Source organism: Pan paniscus, chromosome 4 (genome assembly GCF_029289425.2).
Source record: "Pan paniscus chromosome 4, NHGRI_mPanPan1-v2.0_pri, whole genome shotgun sequence".
NCBI lineage: Eukaryota > Metazoa > Chordata > Mammalia > Primates > Hominidae > Pan > Pan paniscus.
In genome coordinates this window covers 20,854,177-20,878,400 of record NC_073253.2, presented here as the reverse complement: position 1 = coordinate 20,878,400, position 24,224 = coordinate 20,854,177, and the positions used below count along the sequence as shown (strand labels likewise).

At 36.1% G+C, this 24,224-nt stretch overlaps 1 protein-coding gene across 15 annotated transcripts in view; it reads right to left on the bottom strand.

Moving 5' to 3' along the window:
* Positions 1 to 24,224, bottom strand: part of KIAA0825 (KIAA0825 ortholog) — a 462,297-nt gene that overhangs the window by 364,456 nt on the left and 73,617 nt on the right. For 12 of the 15 annotated variants that reach the window (XM_063604393.1, XM_055112205.2, XM_063604390.1 and 9 more), the window contains 3 exons: positions 16,483 to 16,614; positions 8,957 to 9,125; positions 4,247 to 5,945 (listed from right to left, as the gene is read on the bottom strand). In XM_063604393.1, the coding sequence (XP_063460463.1) occupies positions 5,271 to 5,945; positions 8,957 to 9,125; positions 16,483 to 16,613 (975 nt within the window). In that variant the 5' untranslated portion in view covers position 16,614 and the 3' untranslated portion in view covers positions 4,247 to 5,270. Of the gene's footprint in view, positions 1 to 4,246; positions 5,946 to 8,956; positions 9,126 to 16,482; positions 16,615 to 24,224 lie in introns of those variants that run through there. The other 3 variants (XM_055112203.2, XM_063604394.1, XM_055112202.2) reach the window with 1 other exon arrangement.

The following is a 24,224-nucleotide window of genomic DNA, read 5'->3' as shown; positions in this document are numbered from 1 at the left end:
CTTTCCAGAGTTGGCTTCAGTATACTTTTTCATCTTTCGTAATATCATCATTCAAATGGTCAAAGCTACTTGGGTAGAAGAGAGAACTGAGTGGCTTTTGATTGGCCTACTTTCTAATAGTGATCTTGTGTCTCCCTAGTCAAGAAGTCTATCTTCTCTTTGGTTTGAGGGCCTTCGTTATCTTGAATGATCTTTTCATTCCTTGAGGGATTCATTTCCCTCATCCCCAGTCTTCCTTAAACAAAAGAACAAGGGACTATGAAAAAAAAGGTGCCTTAGAGGTGATTCAGGTCAACCTTTCATCCACTGCAGATTTTAGGAATCTTTCAAATATTCAAAGGTGTTTATCATATTCTCCTAAGTCTTCCTTTTTCAAGCTAACAATAACCTCAAGAAAAATTAAAGATAGGACATATGGGGGCCATGGAGTTTGTCCTAGAATTTAAATCTCCTAATTCTATCTTTTCATATTAAAATACAGAGGATTTATTTAACCAAAATTTACTATATGTAAATAATCCTTTCTTTTTTGAACACTGAGAAATGTAGCATTTACTTAAATCCAAAGGAAATACAATTTTAAAAGTAAAATTAATTTGATCACATAACTAGTCCAAATATAAATATAGTAAAATGTTACAATATAAGAATGGCACTGGTGCTCCTGAAACGTAGATGATATGTGTACAATTGTATATATGGATCTGACTTTCCAGATAATTCCAAATTAGGTTATAATCAAAATGCTAATTGCAAATTTCTAGCTTTTTGAAAGCTATTTTGACTTTAAAGCCTTATAAGCTAAATGAAAAAAATATTGTAGCATAAACCTTTAAGAAATAATAATTTTCCTAATATTAGAGAAACTAGCCGGGTGTGGTGGCTCACTCCTGTAATCCCAGCACTTTGGGAGGCCAAGGTGGGTGGATCACCTGAGGTCAGGAGTTTGAGACCAGCTTGGCCAGAATGGTGAAATCCCGTCTCTACTAAAAATACAAAAAGTAGCTGGGCGTGGTGGCAGGCGCCTGTAATCCCAGCTACTTGGGAGACTGAGGCAAGAGAATCACTTGAACCCAGGAGGTGGAGGTTGCAGTGAGCCGAGATTGCGCCATTGCACTCCAGCCTGGGCAACAGAGGGAGACTCTGTCTCAAAAAAAAAAAAAAAAAAAAAAAATTTAGAGAAACTATAAGAATACAGATGAACAAAATCGGTTATTGAGAAAGCGTTGCTTTGTAAATCACTCTGAAAACTTTGTAAGAGTATCTGTAAGAATAATATTGTTCTCTTCTATAAAAGATTGTTAAATCAAAAAGATTCTGTAATATTTATGTTAACATTATTTCATCATTTTTTTCAAATAACAAAACATACAAGTGTTACACTTCTAAATGTAATACTAAAGCAGCACATGCTCTCTAAGAAACAAAACATTCAAAACTGAATATAAAGTAGAAAAAAAGTTACCATACAATACCAAGATGTGGATTAAGTCTAATCACAAGCTTATATGTAAATAAAATTGTCTGTCTGGTACCTTATCATAGAAAAATGGCTAGAGAGATTGTCACCGTATTTTAAATATATGTACTGGAAAACCTGAATTAGTGGCAGACAGAATGCACTGTGGGGTGCCCAGGTGAATACAATCATCCAAAAGGCCAACTGGTAGAATAACATAGCACAGCATAGCACAAATAGCACAGCATAGCATAGCATAACATAGCATAGAAGAGCACCATAAAAACTACCCCTAGTGAGTGTCTGAGTTAATAACACTAGCAAATCATAACTGAGTTCTGAATCATTATCAATAAAAAAGAAAAGCAAAACACTGAATCAGTGTAGAAGACAGAAATAATGTAATCATTAAAAAAGAAAACGTGGCCAGGCACGGTGGCTCACACCTGTAATCCCAGCACTTTGGGAGGCCAAGGCGGGTGGATCACCTGAGGTCAGGAGTTGGAGACCAGCCTGACCAAAATGGCGAAACACCATCTCTACTAAAAATACAAAATTAACTGGGCATGGTAGTGCATGCCTGTAATCCCAGCTACTTAGGAGGCCTGAGGCAGGAGAATCGCTTGAACCCAGGAGGTGGAGGCTGCAGTGAGCCGAGATTGCACCATTGCACTCTAGCCTGGGCAACAAGAGCAAAACTCCAACTCAAAAAAACAAAAAAAGTGAAAGTGGTAAATTATTTTTAATGCTAACTATCATACTGTTTTGCACAGCTTTTGACACAGAGTTTAGTGGCATATCAAGCTAATATACCAAATAATTGCAAACAGAGAAATCTTCTTTTTTTGGCTTACTACCTGTGTGGACTTGGAAAATATTTACCTCTCTGAATCTCAGTATTCTCATATATAAAGTATAAATAATATAAAAGGCTGTTGAGAAGGTTAAGTGAACCCACATATGTAAAGCCTTGTAAAGTCTTATACATATTAATAAGTAATCACATTAGACAGATAGATAGATAGATAGATAGATAGATAGATGATAGATGAATGATGGAAAATTTACAGGTCATTCAGGGAAGAACAACCAATCCTCAACCTAAGTACAAAATCAGAAGCAACTAAAGATTGAATAGGTCCAAACTGCCTTAGCTCATTAAGGTATAAGCATGGAAAGGTAAGACATTGGCTCATTAAGACTACAGTATACATACAAAGCCTGCTTAAAGTCACTAAATAGAAATTATAATCATTTAAATCATATACATTTAAATTAGGATTATTTAAATTTAAATAAATTAAATTTATTTTAAATTATTTAAATAGTTTGGAGAAGAAGAAAACAGTGACCACTAAAGTTGAAGAAGTATAGAGAGGATTCAGAGAAATGTTTTTAAATTTAAAAATATCCTATTTTTCAGTCAGTAGATTATAGTAATACAGGAAGGGCTCTGAGTCAGACAGATAACAAGTTTGAATCCTGGCTTCACTCTATGTCCTAGAGCAAATTACTTAACATCTCTATGTCTTAGTTTCCTCACTGTAAAATGGAGGTAATAAATAATGGTATCTACCTTGTTTGGTAGGTTAGAAGGATTAAAAGAGATAATGCACATCAATGTCTGAGCCAATAAATGTTGTTGTTACTTAAGGATTGTCCTTTCTGTAATTTCAGGTAAAATAGCAAAGATTTCGTGAGCATAAAGATACAGACATAGATTAAATATAATACAACCCATTCGAGCCATTGTTGCTCATCTCAAAGATGTATTTCCTTAATAAACAAAACATTATCATTGGGTCAAATATTAGTGAACAACATAGCTTATCTGTTGAGTTAGTTTAGCAGTTCTCATATGGCAGTAGCAGTAGTGACTCATTTAGTTTTCTTCCCCTTACTGTGTCTAGCACAGAACATGGTAGCTGCTAAATGCCTTTCTTATGGTAGGTGGTCAATAAAGCTGAACTGAATTTATTTGCAGACAGCCCACTTGAACAGTGCTGTTTGAAATTTCTTTTATAGGTGACAGATCATTTAATTCTACACTTGTAAGACAAGGCCCAATAGCATGGTGCTTGAGAACATGGGTCCCAGAAATAGAAAGATCTGCATATGACTTCTAAGTATCAATCCTGATTTCATACAACATGATCAGGGCAAGTTAATCTTTCTAAGTTTCTTTCTGTGTTCATGAAATTGGGATAATAGGAATGGGTTGTCATTAGCGCAGTGTTTGGCATATGGACAGTGCTCACTCACTTAATAATTGTTTCATACCGAAGTTCAGATAAAGGAGCTTGGGAAAGATTCTATGCACCTACACTTGTGGAAAATGCTTCAAATTCTGGTGTTAAAGAGGACACACATACTTTTCTCTCATGAATGAGAAAACACTTCAATATCAACCCTAAAGACTCCATAGCAACTTACACACATTTTCAACCATATGGATCTTTTCTTCTGTTATAAACTATATTTAGCACATACAAAACTTTCGTATTGAAAAGACTTTACAAGTAAGCAGGATTTTTTTTTCAGAGAATATAAAAATTTTAGAAAATAAGTACACTAATAAAGTGCATTTTAAAATTTATGTGTTAACAATTAAAATAAAAGTCTACTTGCTTTGAGCAAAATAATAATGTTCCTAAATTAACTGACTTTGTATTTTGCCATAACCGAATTTGGCAGATGCATCTCTCTTCTGCAATGAGATATAGCTTCTGGAGGAAAATTAAAATTTTAAGACAAAATATTAAACAATTTGAAAATTCATATATCACATTAATTTGGTCAACTGAAATTTTATTAATGAAGATACGTACAAGTATAGTGAGCTATAGGAATTTTAAAAAGATGATCATAAATTCAAAGATCCATAATTCACCAAATAATAATTTTCAAATACTTAAGCCATACAGTTTATGAACTTACTCAGAAATACACCTCAGATTTTATATAAAAGCATAACTAATGATAATTTTAGAAATAATCCTATTTTTACCCTGATTTTTCTTCACTGGTAGGAAAGTACAACCACAACAAGAAAAGTTTATTATATCACAATAACTTCTTTCCTTTTTTCCTTTATCTTATGAATAAAATAGAAATTTTCAAATCATCTTTTATTTGTATACATCCTTATAGAAAAAATAGTAGAGAAACTTTAAAAATAGCTATAGTAAAATGTTATACCTTCCTAATCAACTACAATACAGAATTTTATAATTATAGTATTTCATAGTTGCTCATTATTAGAATTGACTAAAATATTACAACTTTTAAATTTCCAATTTTACTGCAAATTTCAACAAATTTTCAAAAATTCTTTTTACCTAATAATGCTTTAGCTTTGGAAGATACAATGGATTAAAAATCATACTTTTCTGTTATGTATATAACTAAATGTACATATCTATAACTGAGTATATGTGCTTATATATGTGTATATTTAATAAACAGATAAAGGAGCTTATATGTGTATAAGCATATATACTCAGTTATATATATGTGTGTATACACAGTTTCACAAATACTGTTTGTCATATGCAATCAAGAGAAATTAAACTCTTATTTAAAGTATTTTTGGCTTATATTTCCAATATCTTTAACAATTTAATAAGAAAGAAAATACTTTTATAACTACAATTATAGAAAAAAATGCATGAGAAATGTATACTGCAAAATTTCATTACATTCATTTTCTAATTTTCATGTTTGCAGTGAGATTTAACCAAATAGAAAACATCTTAGAAAATTAAACATATTAAAAGACTTAAGTTAAACCAAACAAAAATTTTAAATGTCACTAACCCAAAGCATGCACTGCTCCTCTATGCTTGCTGGAGCTCTTGCTTGTTTTAACCACACGAACAGCATTTTCTCTGAACTGCAGCTCACAAAAATTTTCAAGAAATTTTGCCATTTCTTCTGTAACAGTATCCAGGTAAGTTTCTTTAATGAATTTCACCATTGAAGATGGAGCTAAAATTTCACATAGTGTGTTAAAATCCTCTTTTATTATTGAGTATAACTTAAGCATTGTACTTTGATATCCATGAGCTATTACATCTAAATCTGAATCTCTGTTGTAAGAAGGAAAGCAGTTCCGCAGAAGATTAGCCAACAGTTTATTCTGTATGTTTTGGTATTTGATTATAACTTCTGATTCTGGATAAAGAAACAAGAGTTGTTGTAAGCACTGCTTTTTCAATAAAATTTTTTGCTGTGAATTGTTTATTTCATTATGGCTTTGTAATTTGCTCACTAAGAAGCGTCGAAGATGCAGTCTTATATCATCCCACACAGACTTGACATCCATAGAGGAATTATCTTCAATAGAATGAAGAGACGTCCTAGAGAGCAAATGGAAAGATGTTCCACTTAGGGTTGATGGGAATGAAACGCTGCTGTGGCAGGAGAGGTCCCAAAGTAAATCCAATGTCATTTCTTCTTGATTTTGTTCATTCTTCAACAAATCTTGCTAATGAAATTATAACATTAGAAATGTGATTAAGTGCAATAGAAAAAATGATGTCTATAGTCATATACAATTTCATAATAATTTCAGGTTGAAATCAATACTCTAAAATTCCTTAAGATTTTATTTTTTTGCATTTGAAATTTAATCAATTCAGATGTTTTAGAATGTTAGCTTTTATGGTCTACTAAACTTTGAATTGTTCATTTCAAACCTAGCTGATTATCTTTTCAATTAGATTTCTAGACATACAGTTTTTAGCCCTCATTGTTATCCACCCAATATACCCTGAGCTCTATAAAAACTCTGGCTTAAAAATTCTAAATACAAATCTATAGTAAAATATTGATTGAAATGTATTCCTAATACAAAGTAGATTCAAGATCATGCCCCTAATTCCTGGTAGACAATTTTCATGCTTGAATGAGTACACTTATTATTATAAAACCCCAAATGAACATATCATACAATACTTTAAAATCATTCTAGAATATAGATCTTTAAATATAGTATGTGCCTGGGGGTTACTAAGATATACCTTTCTGAGAAGTAAATTTTAATACATTGAAAGATTTTAACTTTCATTTAAATTCCTTTTTGAGAACTGTGTTAAGAAAGATTTTACTTTGAAAATTAATCTGAGAATATTTCAATTCTCTCCAAAGAAATAACCCAAAATGAGAAAAAGATACCCTCAGAATTATTCCCCAAAAGATGATATGAAATTATTCCTTTATACTTTCTGTGCTAGCAGAAAACAATGGTGGGTATAATTATGAATAGAAAGGGACAAAAATTTTACTTTTTTCTTGGGCTTTGAATTAGACACACACATTCTCCTTCCATGCTGACTTTCCTAATTATGTCTATTTTAGCTAATACTGAAATTAGTTTATATTCTCTAGGTAGAAACAAGCTGATTACAAGAGAAATGAAAGCAAGGTCCAAGTGGCATAAAATCAGGCTGGCTTTACAATTTCTTATTGACGAAGATACCAAAGGCATTATGTGTGATTCACAATTACGAACAATTCCTAGACAAATTCCAGGAATTTTCTCTCATTCACTGTAAGCACTGCAATGCCTAATGTTCTATCTGTAATAAATAATTATACCCAATAATTATACCAAGAAATGCTTTTTAAGTATTTATACAAACATTTCCTGGTTTATTCATAATGATAACTCTTTGGCATATGTATTTAAAAACCCAATTTACACACAAGGACTCTAAAATCAGGCATGCTTCAGTGACTTTTCAAAAGTCACATACAGTAAGGCACAGAACCAAGAAATGATCCCTGGCTTCTTTCTCTTCATCTACATTCTTTCTGCTACACTCCAGAGAGCCACAAAGTACACATGACCTCTGTGTAGCTTCTTTCTCTCTCCTCTACTGCTATTGAGTTATTTCGATATTTCTGGAAAAGAAATGTCCTTAGATAGGACACATCAGCATTACTGTAAATTCTATAAAGCAAATGAGTCATATTAGTGCCTCTGCCTTGGTTTTTTTAAGTCCGTAAATAACTGTAAATATTTGATCAAACAAAGAATAATAGATTACAGAGGTTTAAAACATATGTTTAGTATGATTGCTTAAATTTTGAAAATAACTTCAGTACATCTGCCATAATGAGGACCTCTGTTTCTTATTTAAATCGCTAGAAAATTAACACAAAATTTTCTATGAAAAAAACAGATGTATGAAAAATGCCATCAGGACTGACATTTTTTTAGCATGTAGAAACTTGATAATAAGGTCATTTAAATCTGGATCTGTTTTAATAATGTGGTTCCTTCCTTAAAATAACATGATCAATTATGTAAAAAAACCTAGGACTGGGACAAGCCTATCAGTCTAATGAATTTGAGCAAAACTAAGGCGGCCTTTGCCCTGCAGTGAATAGAGAATGACTTATGTGTGACAGATTAAAAGATAATTAAAAGCTTTTGCTTTTAATTAAATGAGAAAGCATTATTACATCAGTATTAATGAAATTCAATACACATGCCTCTTAATAGAAATTAAAGGACTAACTATATCCATATTTATTCTTTAAGGATCCACCTTCAGGAGATAATGGGTGAGAGGTTTCCTTAAAAGAATAAGGCTTCAGGGCACACAGTCTTCCTTTCTCTTCCTTTTATTACTTTGTAAAATTAAAGAGACATCTGAAATAATAACAACAGGCAAAAACTATTTTCATCTGATTCTGTCATCCTAAGCCATCTACAACCTCCAGATATTTTCCACATCTGTCTTAGTCAATGTTTGATGTTTAGACAAAAACAGTGCCTTTTTTTCCCTAAATTAAATTAAAACCATAGCTACAGAAGTACTGCTTTCTGACAATTGTGCTGCTTCTCTGGGAATCTGTTTTTGCAAGCTAGCTAGCCTTGGAGAAACAAGTGTGATAAAATCACTGTTCTTATTGAAGTTTACAAAAACTTCTCTAGCATAGAGGGTGGTCAATATTAAGAATGACCAACATAATAATTCTCTGTCATTTGGTGGTCTTGCATAAATTGCTACCTTGATTGAAAAGAACTGGGTTAGACTGCAGGTGAGGAATGCAGGGAATAATAGTCAAGGCCACTTAATAGACACAATCCGTGGGGATCTTATTGTGCTTAATAATGAGCATATAAAAAATGAATAGTGAAAGGATACAAAACATACTGAATATGAACTTTTCTGGTAGACAGCTGTGATACACATCAATACATTTTGTGGTATTGATATGATATATATCATACCACAAATCACCCAGGAATCATAATATTTTATCTCCATTTATATAAAATTTTATTTTATTGATAAAAATCATAGTTAAAAATTAAAACAAATAGCTCAGTGGATTATTTTGGGGATATAGGAACATAAAAACACAAACCCCTATGTATGGCAGGCTAATATGGTCACTCAAATAAATATTTACGTATAGAAACTGAATGAGTTGTATTCCCTGTTTACTCATCCCACTCCATGATAAAATAAAAATTCATTTTACCAGTGTTTTGAGAAATTTTATCAAGTCTCCATGAGAAATGAAAGATGATTCAGATGTACTGTAATTATAGTTAGTTAGCCATTCAAAGCAGTCAGTTGTTGTTTGCAGCTGCACACCTGGACATTGTTTGTTAATTTCGGACTGTATCTCTTTAATGCAATGTTCTATGCTATAAAAAACAGAAGAAAAAGTTATTTTGGCAGGATATAGATAATGGCTTCATTTCATAATATCACAGGCCCTGAAATCTTCATATGTGGTACCTGGTTTTGTACAATTTACAAATTCATTCATATGATATGAAAATAATAACAGACTATACATTCATAGTTGAAAGCTGAGAGTTCAAATTTTCTGGCAGTAAAAAATGTGATAGAGGAAATATAAAATAGCTACTCAGATGAACTAGAAATTCTTTTGTGTTGAAACAAAAATCAAGCATAGATGTAATTCGATAATAGCCCTCTTGATAGGCAGTGGATGAAAGGGAGAGATAAAATACTGAACACTGTAAATATTAGAAATATACATTATCTACTAAGAGGTGAAGGACTATATAAATTATGAAAAACTTCAATCAATGGAATAGTAAGAAGTCATGAAGTAGTTATAAAAAGCTTATAATTTTAAAAGTTGTAAAGTATACAAGCTACATACACAATGTTACTACAGCCAAATACCTTTTCCTGCCACCCAACTCCACTACAAAAAACAGAAACAAAAATTACTAAAAATTGCATTTAAAAAAATGACTGGAAGGAAATGAAGCAAAGGGTTAATAGCAATTATATTTGGGTGGGTGTAATTAGGTAAGTTTTAAATTTTACTTTTCCATATTTTCTAAATATTTATAAGGCATAAAATAAAATGCTTCATTCACCAAAAAAGTAAACCAAGAACAGAGAAAAAATGTCCAGTAGAATCTTGCCATATGTATCTGTTTTAAAATTTCCATTCAAAGTATCCTTCCTGTTGATAAAATAACAGATACACTATGTTATTTTAATTTCCATACACACTTATGTGCATTGATGATTATAAATCTTTGTGGGGTAAACTGGTGACCTTTAGCAGAGTGCCAGCTACAGAGCCACAGGGATATGACATATTACTACCACCTGATGGCAGCATATCTAAACTTCAAGAAAGCTTTCAAACAGGCAAATTCCTTTGAAGCTGAAACACCTCACCAAAAATTGACAGCTATGCATTTGTCTCTTAATCATATTAAGAAAGATTTGTTACTAAGAGGTAAAGTTAGTGTTTTGAAAACCTAACTGCTATTAATTAAAGGTTCCATATGATAGAACCTGGTAGGCTTTAGAAACCAAGCGCTCATTATTAAAATAGATGTCATATGAAAGACTCCTTGAAATTCATCCAGGTGTGGGTTGCCTATAAAACATACACTGTAAAAGTTTAAGTAAAACTTTTCAGGAGACTTCTGAGCATGAGTGAATTCAAAGTAAATTACCTTGAAACAAATACATTCTGAGAATCAAAGAGCCTTTTCATGAACACAAAGAACATAAAAGGAAAACAATACCTCCTCTGGCCACAGGCCACTCAATTTCCTGATGGGACAGCCATATTCAGGAATACCACTTCTACGTCTGACAAGAGATTGGCTTGTATTTTCTTAACTTATGTAAGCACTTCTATGGACAGAGAAACACAATGCCCTAAGCATACCCCTTAGGGCATAGCTACTGACTCCACATTTTACCCTATTCATCTCAGCCTCCTAAAGCAGAGGTCTACAGGAAACACTGAGGACACACTATGTATGATGATGGAGAAAGGAGTAAGTATCACCATAGACAATCAAAATAATAGAATTAATAATGACAGAAAATGATGATGAAAAAATGGTTCAACAGGCCACCATGAGAGAGAGTGGCTTGTCTTTTTCCCACTTACCACCACCTCTACCTGCAAGCATCACTGGACTTCATGCTGAGAGCTTCAGTGGGAGAATTGGAAAAGTTTAAATAGTAGGAAACATGAATGGGGCCAGAAAAAGTTTAGGCTACTGAGCTGCTGAAGCCCAGGATGCTGTCTGCCCAGGATGCATTCTTAATTCTGGAGAGAACAAGGGTGCTGGAAAGGTCCAGTCAGAGTTGGAAAGTGGGTTAAGGTTTTACTCTGAGTTCAACAGTAGTTGGGGGAATTAGCCCATTTCAGGTTTCTTCCTGTGTGGCCTGGTTTGCTCAGTAGGAGGGGAGAAGAGGTAGGGATTCTTTGAGATGTAGTATATAATGAAGAAACCCAAAACTGAAGTGCAAACACAAGAAGTTACAAAAACGATTGCAAACATTAATTTGCATCTTCTTATTATTAAATAAGTGCCACAATACTGCCAGAAATAATAATGCACAGTAAAACCTTTGAAATGACTAATTTTCATTTTGTAGAATTTGCTCTGGCTATAAAATATATTAATATTTGTGTGTGTGTGTGAGTGTGTGTGTATCTACATACACATAAACAGCCATCATATGGAAAACTTGAAAGCAAATTTTTAATATGGAAGCTCAAAAAATTTAAGCATTATATAAAAAATAAGTGTAATCTATGGAATATGTACCATCTCATTAATAGGCATGGTTAAACGTCTCCCCTCTCCCTGCATTACCTAGATGAAGTCAAACAGTATTATTGCTGGTAGCAATTCTTATTTTTGAGACAGGGTCTCACATTGTTGCCCAGGCGGTAGTGCAGTGGTGCAATGAGAGCTCACTGCAGCCTCCACCTCCCAGGCTCAAGCGATCCTTCCACCTCAGCACCCCAAGTAGCTAAACCCACAGGGGTGAGCCACCACACCAGCTAATTTTTGTTTTTGTTTTTTGTAGAGACAGTGTTTCGCCATGTCGCCCAGGCTGGTCTCAAATTCCTGAGCTCAAAAGATCTGCACACCACACGCAGCCTCTCAAAGTGCTGCGATTATAGGCATGAGCCCCCACCCCACCTGGTAGCCCTTCTTGCTCCTTCCTTCCTCCCTTCCTCCGTTTCCTCCCTCCCTCTTTCCTTTTCTTTCCTTTCCTCATTTCCCTTTCCCTTTCCTTTCCTCCCTTCCTTTCCAGACAGCCCTGTTGCCTAAGCTGGAGTACAACAGCGTGTGCAGCCTCAAATTCCTGGGCTCAAGCAGTCCTCCCACCTCAGCCTCCCAAGTAGCTAGAACCACAGGTGAGCAACCAACCAAGCCTGGGCTAATTTTTTTTTTTTTCAGTAGAGATGGGGTATTGCTATGTTGCCCAGGCTAGTTTTAAACTCCTGCCCTCAAGTGATCTTCCTGCCTTGGCCTCCCCAAGTATTGAGATTACATCTTTCTTTAGATTAAAAAAAAAAAAAAGTAGTCCAGCTGCATTGGTACCAGCAAAACTTACTTCCTAAGCTACACACAGAGGTTGTCTATAATTAGAAAATGAACATTTTTAAGATACAATTATATTTAGCCAACTGAACATTAAGGGGGAAAATCATTCTGTGTCTTTTTTTTTTTTTTTTTTTTTTTTTGAGATGGAGTCTCGCTCTGTCGCCCAGGCTGGAGTGCAGTGGCACTATCTCGGCTCACTGCAAGCTCTGCCTCCCGGGTTCACGCCATTCTCCTGCCTCAGCCTCCTGAGTAGCTGGGACTACAGGCGCCCGCCACCACGCCTGGCTAATTTTTTGTATTTTTAGTAGAGGCAGGGTTTCACCGTGTTAGCCAGGATGGTCTCCATCTCCTCACCTCGTGATCCGCCCGCCTTGGCCTCCCAAAGTGCTGGGATTACAGGCGTGAGCCACTGGGCCCGGACTTTTTTTTTTTTTTTTTTTTTTTTGAGACTGAATCTCGCTCTGTTGCCGAGGCTGGAGTGCAGTGGTGCGATCTCGGCTCACTGCAACCTCTGCCTCCTGGGTTCAAGCGATTCTCCTGCCTCAGCCTCCTGAGTAGCTGGGATTACAGGCGTGCACCACCACGCCCGGCTAATTTTTGTATTCTTAGTAGAAACAGGGTTTCACCATATTGGCCAGGCTGGTCTCGAACTCCTGACTTTGTGCTCCGCCCGCCTCGGCCTCCAAAAGTGCTGGGATTACAGGCATGAGCCACCACGTCCAGCCTATGCTGTGTCATATTGTGAGCCCAGAAGAACTTCGGTACCTCAATATCTTGTTAAACTAATAAGTACCACTCAGTTCATTAGTCCTATATGCAGTTTTTAGTTAGGGAACTAATGATACGGAGGTACAACATTCATAATGTTTCTCTTTGGCATGTTATTTACCTCTTGTTACCTATTTTGATATGTGTTTGAATAAATGATTCATCATCACTAATTTCTGCTGTCAGACCTACTAGTCACCCAGGTCTGACCTGAATGGAAACGAGAATGTAAAAGTGAAGTGGTCTGAGAATGACAGCTTCTCTTGAAGGGCAGGTGAAGGTTCAGTGACCTTTGGGCACACTGGTCCATTCGGGTGAATCACTGCTTTGGGGAGGCAATAGACCCTGTGGCTCATAAAACCTGATGATATTAAGAAGAGAGAAGGAATTCACAAATAGATGTCAGGGTCACTGCTACTTTAAAAATTCAAGTATAAGGAAAAAATATCATATTTTAAAATGAATTACTAATATTGTTTTTTTCTTTTAAAACTATGGAGGAAAACCTATACCATACAGATGTTCATTACTTATTCAATGTACACTACTGGGAGATAAATAGAACTGTTAGAATACAAAAATGCCAAGGGTAATTCAACTACTGCAGTGTAAGTGTGGCATAACTGATTCGTCATGACATACAATTTTCTAAAAGCTATTCTGTTAGAAGGCAATAAATGAGTGCATAAATGATTTATACTCTTCTGAACCACAGTTATTATTCAGTATTTTATTTTCAAAAATATATATACCCTATACTATTATGTTTATTCTCTGGAGTATAATAAAAACATAATTGAATTTGATGAAAAATAGACTTGATTCTAAATGTAGCATACAGCACATAGAGCTACTTCCTTATTTGGTCCCTTATGAAGATCAATGGTCACTTGAAGTGGTTCTGCTCTAGGTTCATTTTAATATATGGGCAATAAAATATTTTTAATTTAAAAATTATATCCTATGTTCCATATTGTATTTTCTTTTTAACACTAACATCTGAGTTTTGACCTAATAATGATTTTTTAATGCAAAATGCAATGTTTTAATCACTGTTTTACCTTTAAATATGATTTCTTTTTGACTAGGTTAGGCAAAAAATTAAGTATGAATGGTTCATAAATAAAAATAAGCAATCCAGAACAAAAGCATCAGAGTTCAGTGACTTGTTTTATTCTGATGGAGCCTAAATGCCATTGTGAAGGAAATGGTTTACCTTTTGAAAAATATTTCAATTTTTAAAACTATAACCATCTCTGAAATTTAGGTAAATGTCTTGTTAATCTATTTAAGTAAATACTATTTTCATTTGTAAGTTCCTTTGTGTTAGAAACTGTGTCATAAAATACATAAATATATAACATGAAAGTTATATAAATACATAATTACCCTAAAGTTTAGTTATTTCATATTTATATGAAATATCAACTGTACACTCTCAGTTTGGTTAAGTCTATCTCTAAAATACATATATAATGTGTATATATATAGGTATAGTATAAAGGGCAAATACAAATTAAAAATAAGAAGTTTAATTTTCCCTGTTGAAAATAAGGGAAAAGATTTCCCTCCTCTCCTTTTTCCTTAGAGCATTTACCTTAGAAAGCTTGTAATCATAGGCCAAGCATGGTGGCTCACGCCTATAATCCCAGCACTTTGGGAGGCTGAGGTGGGTGGATCACCTGAGGTCAGGAGTTCGAGACTAGCCTGGCCAACGTCGTGAAACCTTGTCTGTACCAAAAATACAAAAATTAGCTGCGTGTGGTAGCGGGAACCTGTAATCCCAGCTTCTTGAGAGGCTGAGGCACAAGAATCGCTTGAACCAGGCAGGCGGAGGTTGCAGTGAGCCGAAATTGTGCCATTGTACTCCAGCCTGGGTGACTCAAAAAAAAAGAAAAAAAAAAAAAGCTTGTAATCATAAGTACTTTTTCATCTTTTGCCATGTATCTATTCCTTGGAAGACTAGATATGCCTTTTGTCAGCAGTCCTTTTGTCAGCTTTGTGACCCAAGAATGTCCTTCTCAAGAACCTGGGAGCTATCTTCTTGAAATGCAAGCATCAAGGGAGATAGCTCCCCAATCTCCCAGTTCCTGTGGGAGAGTAAGAGCCTAACTTCAGTGGTTGCCTGTTCCAATTTGCAAAACTATCTCCTGTCATAAAGATACAAAAAGGTTTCTTTCTCCTCAGGATAAAGCCAATTAGCTAACACAGGTGGTTTCCCCAATTTCCATTGTAAAAAGTTAGGATGAACTATGTGTGACGAAATATGCTATCCAGTCTTCCTACCTGAGGACTAGTGATTGTTTAACTTGATAACATGTAATGTAATGGGCTGTATCTGCTTTGCTATTTAAAGGGGTGGGATTCCCTTCCATTTTTGCAAGCTCTTAGCGAACTGCCTGAAATGCACCATCATATTTTGGTTTTTAATGCTTATTCAATAATAAAAGTGTTTCTTTTTCCTTTCTCTACTACCTTCATGGAGAGGATTTCTGGGATGGGAGAAGATTTTGTTTTTAAGTATAATTCTCCAACAATATGCTATCTTTTGAATTTACTTATGCCCATTGTTATAATAAAGAACTAACTATTCTCATGTAAAGCAGAAGGAAAAATATCATATGAACATTTCACTTACTTGGTTCAGTTTCTTTGGAAATTCAATGTAACTATATCTTAAATTTTTAAAAAAGAAATGCTATGTATCATTACATAATAGAAATTTTTACTGTGGTTTGCACATTTGTAACCTACATGAGGTAAATTAGAACCTTTGATCAAAAGGATGCAAATAAGTAACTGCCTGATTATAGGGTCCACAACTACATATGAAAACAGAGTCCTTTCTACCAAAGAACACGTATTAATGAGAAACCATTGAGCTGTCACTGTTTCCCCCAGTATTTGGTAACACGACTTTTTGGGATAGGTGATGACTAATCTAGCATAACAACTCTCTATAAAGTCTCTAGCCTCCTACTTAAGTGAGAAAGAATCATAAAATGACCAATATTATGCAAAAATAATTTATTTTAATGTTGTTTTTAGTAACTCAAGCAATCAGGGCCTTACACTCTAACCATATTAATGAAAATCCAGGACATCAACATTGACAAGCTCTAAGAAAACATTAGTGCCAATTCAATAAACTTTAATTGCCTATTTCAAGATAGTGCTTCTATTTTCTAGTCTTAAAAATACTACTCAGATAAAGACAATCATGTAAACTTTAAGTGAGAGGGGGGTCTAATCAATATTTTGGGGGAAAGTTAATGATAATTAAAACCTAAAATTATCTAAGAGCAGGATACAAATAGACCAGGTAAATTTCATATAAGTGAAATGTGAAAACAACTTGTTTTAAATAATTAACAATATTTACCTTGCAGCATTTTGTTCAATCTTTTCATCAATGTCACTGAAGATCTGCTCAAACTCCAAGTCTCCAGGAAATGAGTTTAACAAACAATGTAGGTCAAAAGAATTATGAGAATATTCATCATCCCAATCCATTCTGAGGAGCAAGAATAAATAATAAAACATGTCAGTTCCCACACAATGGCCAGGGATAGGGGTGGGCAGAAATTCACCTCAAGTTGTGATACTAAACCAAAAATAATAATTCCCATTTACAGGCACAATGAAATATAGCAGTTGGAGAACTAGGGTATTATAAAGCTAGGTAGAATGTTTTGTTATTTAAATTTCATGAGGTGTGACCTAATTTTCACACTTCTGTATTGTTTGAAAGCTGAGGGCCAGGCGCGGTGGCTCACGCCTGTATTCCCAGCACTTTGGGAGGCCGAGGCGGGTGGATCATGAAGTCAGGAGATCGAGACCATCCTGGCTAACATGATGAAACCCCATCTCTACTAAATGTACAAAAAATTAGCAGGGCGTGATGGTGGGCGCCTGTAGTCCCAGCTACTTGGGAGGCTGAGGCAGAAGAATAGTGTGAACCCAGGAGATGGAGCTTGCAGTGAGCCGCAATTGCGCCACTGCACTGCAGCCTGGGCGACAGAGCAAGACTCTGTCTCAAAAAAAAAAAAAAAGAAAAAGAAAAAAGAAAGCTGAACAAAACAGCAGCCCTCAGAGACTACTTAAGCATCCTGCAGCTTCTCACTATAGCGAAGAACTGTACTGGAAGTGACAGAGCCCACAGACCACTGTGAACAAGGGTGGGTGCAGCAAAAATTCAATACCTTCCCTCAACCCTTGTCAATATACTCACCTGGAAATTGTAGCCTTAGACTTTTTGAAGCTTCACCCCGCTGGGTCTATTTATATGTGAAAGATGCAAAACTGTCCTTGAGTTTCTCTAGCACCCCTTGACAACCTCAGCATGGATACCTAACCAAAAACTGAATGATACGATACTCCTTCTTGAGGCACATGCATTTCCCCACCATCAAAGCTTTAATCACTCATTCTCTCTATATACTGAATGTTTGATAGGTTATATGCACTGCTGTAGAGGCTGGGATATAGCTGCAATAAATTAAATTCCCTGCCCTCATGGAGTTTTTATTCTAATGGGGAAGATAGATTTTTTACAAACACATAAACAGATATATTTAATCAAAAACCATACGGTGAGAAGTGCTATAAGAACAAGTAAAACATGGCAATGGGCTAGATTAAGAGTGATGGAGCAAGGATACAGTGTGAGCTATTTTATTTAGGAATATCAGGGAAGGTCTCTGAGGAGGTGACATTTGAGAAGAAGAAATAAGTGCAGAAGCTATGGGGAAAGAAGTAAGTGGGAAAGACAAACTAGCTTCTTGATTGCTTTGGCCAAGAAATGACTCTTACGACATCTGCTTAAATGTGGTTAAGAGCTCTCTAGTGAGAGCTAGTCACATGACCTGACCTGGCTGCAAAGGTGTCTGGGAAATGCTGCCACTGGCTGGGCATTTGATTCCAGGAAAGCTGTATGCCATGAATGGAGACCACTAACCTTTGGTAGACAGCTAGCCTTTCTGCCACTACCATTCATTTGGTTAAACTTGATTCTCCACTTTCATGCTATTGATTTGCCTCAAATGTCTAAATGATCCATGGTGATCCATTCTTATTTATTGACAAAGGACTAGGTTGATACATATTGGCAGCTAGCAAGGATTTTCTCTACTGTTAAGAGGTTGTTTTATCCAAAAGGTCTCTATAACGCCAGAGCAGGAATGTTGATTCAGACGCTACATGAGTGAATGCTGTGTATCTATCAGTGGGTATCTCCTTAGGATTTGTGAACAGAAGCAAGCACATATCTGATGATTTGCACAAGTGACCAACCAAGAGTACATTACAGCTACAGTGGAATTGCCAGAGGTGTATGAACCAGAGCAACTCCACCTTAAATAGGAGCTGGGTAAAATAAGGCTGAGATCTACTGGACTTCATTCCCAGATGGTTAAGGCATTCTAAGTCACAGGATGAGATAGGAGGTCAGCACAAAGTACAGATCATAAAGATCTTGCTGATAAAACAGCTTGCAATAAAGAAGCCAGCCAAAACCCATTAAACCAAGATGGCCATGAGAGTAACCTCAGTTGTCCTCACTGCTACACTCCCACTATGCCATGGCAACATCAGGAAGTTACCCTATATGGCCTAGAAAGGGGAGGCATGAATAATCCACCCCTTGTTTGGCATATCATCAAGAAATGATCATAAAAATGGGCAACCAGCAGCCCATGGGGCTGCTCTGTCTATGGAGTAACCATTCTTTTATTCCTCTACTTTCTTAATAAACTTGCTTTCACTTTACTCTATGGACACCCTGAATTCTTTCTTGCACAAGATCCAAGAACCCTCTGTTGGGGTCTGGATCAGGACTCCTTTCCTCTAGCATCTTTCGGGTGACCACAGAATGGACTATAATAAGGAAACCCCCAACCCAAAGGCTAACTTTGGGCAAGTGGTGGGGCCTGGTAACATCTTTCTGACAAACCCCAAAGGGATGATACTGAAGAAACCCCCCAATACAAAGGAAATGGACCACAGCACTGATCAGCCAACTTTGGGTAAGTGGTGGGGTACCCGGGTAAATAATGGGATTGGGTTAGAGGCTCAACTTAGGGGAGTCAGAGTCTCTCCTAAGACACTGGGTTAGAGTCCCCTCTTAATAAAAGGCAAGGATGCTTGGCCAACCTTGGGTTAGAGACCCAACTTAGGAGGGTTAGGGTTCCTTATAAGATTTAGGGGGTTAGAGGCCCCTCTCGGTAAAGTCCCTTTTGGCTAAGAATGGGTTTGGCACTACAGGATGTGAACTGCTATTCTCTTTGGATTAATCTGCCTTGCACTCTTTGCTGATGGCTATGGGTGACAGCATTAGGCATGTACAGGATCATAGGACATGGGGAGCTTTTTCCTCCCCAAAAAGGGAAAAACTTGAGAGCTGATGGAACTGCTGGAAAAGATCCCTTTGTGACCAACAAGTGGCCACTTGAACTTTTGAACAATGGATAGGTCTTTCTCTGGTCTGCCTGAACTCTTCGCCTTCCCCAACCCGCCTGAGGCAATGCTTTCCTTTTTCTCTCTGTGCAAACCGGTTGAATGAATGGTAAAAATCAGTATTTATCTTCTACAAAGTTTTGATTAATGGGAAAAAGGACTTGTGAAGCTAGTCTTAAGCTGTAGTGAAGCTGGTATACTTTGTGTGTCTTTCTGTATTGTTCGGTCATGAACAGGAGTACCTTAGGATAGAACATGGGCTTAGGACACCTGTAAGCCCACTTTTCAAGATGGCCCAGCAAACTGTCAAGTTACAAACTTTGCTGCAAGTCCCTGAAAAAAACTGGATAAGGTTTCCCTCTTGTCTTGTATGTCCTTGGGAGCTAGACCTTGTAACCACATGGCAGTACTTTCTCTTGGTCTCTGCCATCACAATGGTGGCCCAGGTTCAGGGTCCAATTCCCGCCTTAGGGAATGAGTCCTCTATCTTCTGTCTGTGTATTTATATGTGTTGTGTGTGATGTTTATATGTGAAAGAGCTTTGATTAATTGGCTTAATAATAAGACCTGAAATCAAATATTTTATCAGAAAAGTAATAAGTGTAATGCCTTTCATTTAGTTCATGTGACTGAAGTAATATTTGGGAAATAAAGACAGTTTTAAACATTATTGGTAAATAAAAATATCTTCAAAAATGTAAACATTGGGTCTAAATTATGTGGGTCAGATATTAAGTTTGCTAAATACTTTAAGGTCATAAACTGCTTAACTTTGAAAAATTATTCAATTTGTTTTGGAGCATTAGATTCTAGATAAGGCCTGGGGATATGTGAAATCAACCATGACCCCTAGCTATGCAAAGAAGGTTATGAAGAAAAGAAATTTTATGTAAGAAATGCTCTTGTATATAAATTTTTATCTTAAAGTAAAATAACTGGTTGTTTAAAAAGAGAGATGTTTAGGACAAGTCGGAAGGTCCAAGTAAGTCATAGATTGTCTGTGTAAGTTGTGGAAGAATTTATGAAAGGGAATTTATGCAAGAAATGTACAATTTAAAGGTGATTAGGCCTCCTAACTGCTTCATAAAATGTCACTATGACTCTTAACTGTACAACTTGCCTGTTTTAAAGCTAGGTAAGGCCTGGGACATGTGGAGTTAGACACTGGAAAGAGTCAGACCTTATCTGCACTTCTGACTGGGTCCCAGGCTCCACACCTAGTACAAAATTAAAAATCCCATACTTACCAAGGTTTTTACCAAAAGTAAAAGTCGCTAAGAGTTAACACTTAACATGTAATTGAGACTATTGAAAAACAGTCTACACACAAGGCCTGTAAGGAAAGTAGAATATACTTTTGGTAAAAGATTATAAGAAGTCATGGGAATGTGGATTTATTTACTTTTTGGCTAAAGGATTGTTTTAAGTTAGATAAAATAAGGCTGAAGGTTTAAACAAGTTGTGCAAGTTTTGTGAAAAATTAATCTTGTAAAAAAAATTCTGTGTGTGAACATGTTGGCTAAAGTTAAAGGGGTATTATTCAGTGTTTCCATACATTGGAATAAAAGTACAACAGGTTTTCCTTAGGGCAAAGACTTGCTTTTAATCTGCTCTTTAACAAAAATTGTAAAGGGTTATAAAAGATTTATGCGAATCTTACCTTATGGTCAAACTGATTAAGATTGAATACATTTGTCTGTAAGGTTTTATTAAGAATTCAGTTTGACACCAATAATGCACTAATGCAACAGTGACATTTAGCTTATTTAGTATAAAGTCATACAGGAAGCATTATCAAATGTAAAATGGTGTTTCGTTTTCTTTGGGCTGTATTTGTATAAATATGTTATTGGTATATGTTCCAAAATTATGTGAAACTTATAATTCTAAAATGACTTAGTGTATGTTATTAAATAATTATTACATAAAATTATTGTATGCTACAAAGGTAGCCGAATTTCTTTGTCAATTATGTTTTTAACTGTGACTGTCCTGAGATGTTTTGTCATCCACAGACAATTGTTGTCTTGTTTTGGTCCTCTTTAGTAGGTGATTTATAATCAACTATACAACTCTAGCAGATGTTCTTGAATGCAGGTTTTCTGATAACTTTGGAGACTGTGACATCAGAATGGAGGAAAAAACTTTCAGGACTCTCATGGAGAGCTGAAATGTTCATGACTATCAAACACAAGTTAACTGCATTGACTAAACTAATAGAAGTCTAAAATAATCTTTTTAACATTTTGCTTAAAATGTTGCTGATGTTTTGTTTTGTTTTTCAGAATCAAGAAAACTTTTATTTTGAGCTATTTACAGCTTTAAACAATTGAGTAAAGTATACTCCTGTGAACAAAATTTGGGGCATATTTGTTTCTCTCCATGTGATTTCTCCAGAATTTGGAAACTATCTGTGAATGTTCTTAATTTATGGCAATACAGTTATTTGCATAAGCGCAATAAGAATCTGTTTTCGGCCGGGCACAGTGGCTCATGCCCGTATTCCCAGCACTTTGGGAGTCCGAGGCAGAGGGATCACCTGAGGTCAGGAGTTTGAGAGCAGCCTGGTCAAAATGGCAAAACTCCGTCTCTACTAAAAATACAAAAATTAGCCGAGCATGATGGTGGGTGCCTGTAATCCCAGCTACTCAGGAGACTGAGGCAAGAGAATCACTTGAACCTGGGAGGCAGAGGTTGCAGTGAGCCAAGATTGTGTCATTGCACTCCAGCCTGGGTGATGGAGCGAGATTCCCTCTCAAAAAAAAAGAAAGAAAAAAAAAGAATCTGTTTTCATTTGTAACAGGACATAAAGGACACAATAACCAGTTTCTGGTATTTTACCAAGGCTTTGACTGGAATGGTGTGCATTCCTTTAAGGAATCAAACTTGACTTGTAAAGCCAATAAAAGCCTTTTGGAGAACTGGCCTCATACCTTGTCTACACAGTCTCTGTGTACAGTGTTTCTGTCCTGTGGTAAGTAAAGAATGTCACTTTCTAATAGAGCCAGGAGTTCCAAGTTATCTTGGGACCTTAAAAGGAGAGGAATTTACTCAACTCATAGGTATTTGAGGGTACGAGCCCATGACTTGGCTTGGCTTTAAAAAAGTCTTGAGGTCAGGTGTAGTGGCTCATGCCTGTAATCCCAGCATTTTGCGAGGCCGAGACAGGAGGATCTCCTGCAGTTGGGAGTTTGAGACCAGCCTGGCCAACATGGCAAAACCTGGTATCTACTAAAAGTACAAAAATTAGCTGAGTGTGGGGCACATGCCTATAATCCCAGCTACTCAGGAGGCTAAGGCAGGAGAATTGCTTGAGCCCAGGAGGCAGAGGTTGCAGTGAGCTGAGATCATGCCACTGTACTCCAGCCTGGATGACAGAGTGAGACTCTGTCTCAATAAATAAGTAAATAAATAAAAATAAAAATAAAATAAAAAAGGCTTGAGATTCCTCACTGATGCTTGAGAAAATAAAATTTAAAAGTCTTGAGATTCCTTACTGATTCCTACTGATGCTTTCTGACTGAGATCCTCTCTACCCTGAACACAGGAGACCCTAATAGTTAGGCAGGAATATGATCACCCCTATTCAGCCTGAAGAAGTTATGGAAGATGGATCTTCCTCCCTCTGCAACACTTAGGATTAAGGGCTAAGGGTTAAAATAGCTTTCAGTAGGATTAAGTTTAGGATTAAGGGCTAAGGGATAAAACAGCTTACAGTAAAGAAGCCAGCCAAAATCCATCAAAACCAAGATGGCCACAAGCATGACCCCTGGTCATCCTCACTGCTACACTCCCATCAGCACCATGACAGTTTACAAATGCCACGGCAACATTAGAAGTTACCCTATATGGTCTAGAAAGGGAAGGCATGAATAATCCACCCCTTGTTTAGCATATCATCAAGAAATAACCATAAAAATGGGCAACTAGCAGCCCACAGGGCTGCTCTGTCTATGGAGTAGCCATTCTTTTATTCCTCTACTTTCTTAATACATTTGCTTTCACTTTACTCTATGGACTCACCCTGAATTCTTTCTTGTGCAAGATCCAAGAACCCTCTCTTGGAGTCTGGATAGGGACCTTTTTCCTGTAACGGAATAATTTATTTTTCTCACTGTGGATTAGTTCTGCTTCTTTGTTCTTTCCCATGCCTTGGTAGAGGCCCAGAAGTAATCTAGAATCTGTTCGGCTTCTCATATTGTGTTCAACACTCATAGCTATAGGTGCTAACCACCTAGATTTTCAACTTTGTTGAGAAAACATTTCAAGGAAGCAAATGCTATGGCATAATGAGAGGAAGGGGCTAAACTATTTAGCTGCTCATAAACACTTCTTCAGAGCCTTCCCTCCTTGATGACTACCCTGTAGCCTACTTCATTCTGTTATTTTTGTCTTTGAAGTTGGCATTACTCCAGGGAATGGCTCTTACTACCATAGCAACTTCCTCTTTTGCATGTTGTAGAGTGTTGTTTCCATGCCTCCAGTTTATTCATTGGTCTGAGCCTCTTTACTTTCTATCTTCCAGAAATATCCCAATGGCACCTCAAATTTCTTTCAGGTTTGCTTTACTACATGTCTTTACTGACATTTCAATAGGATTTCAGGAGGGAAGAAAAGTAAATATATGTGCTTAGTCCTCTATCTTCAGAATTTTCTACCTTTTAATGTCTC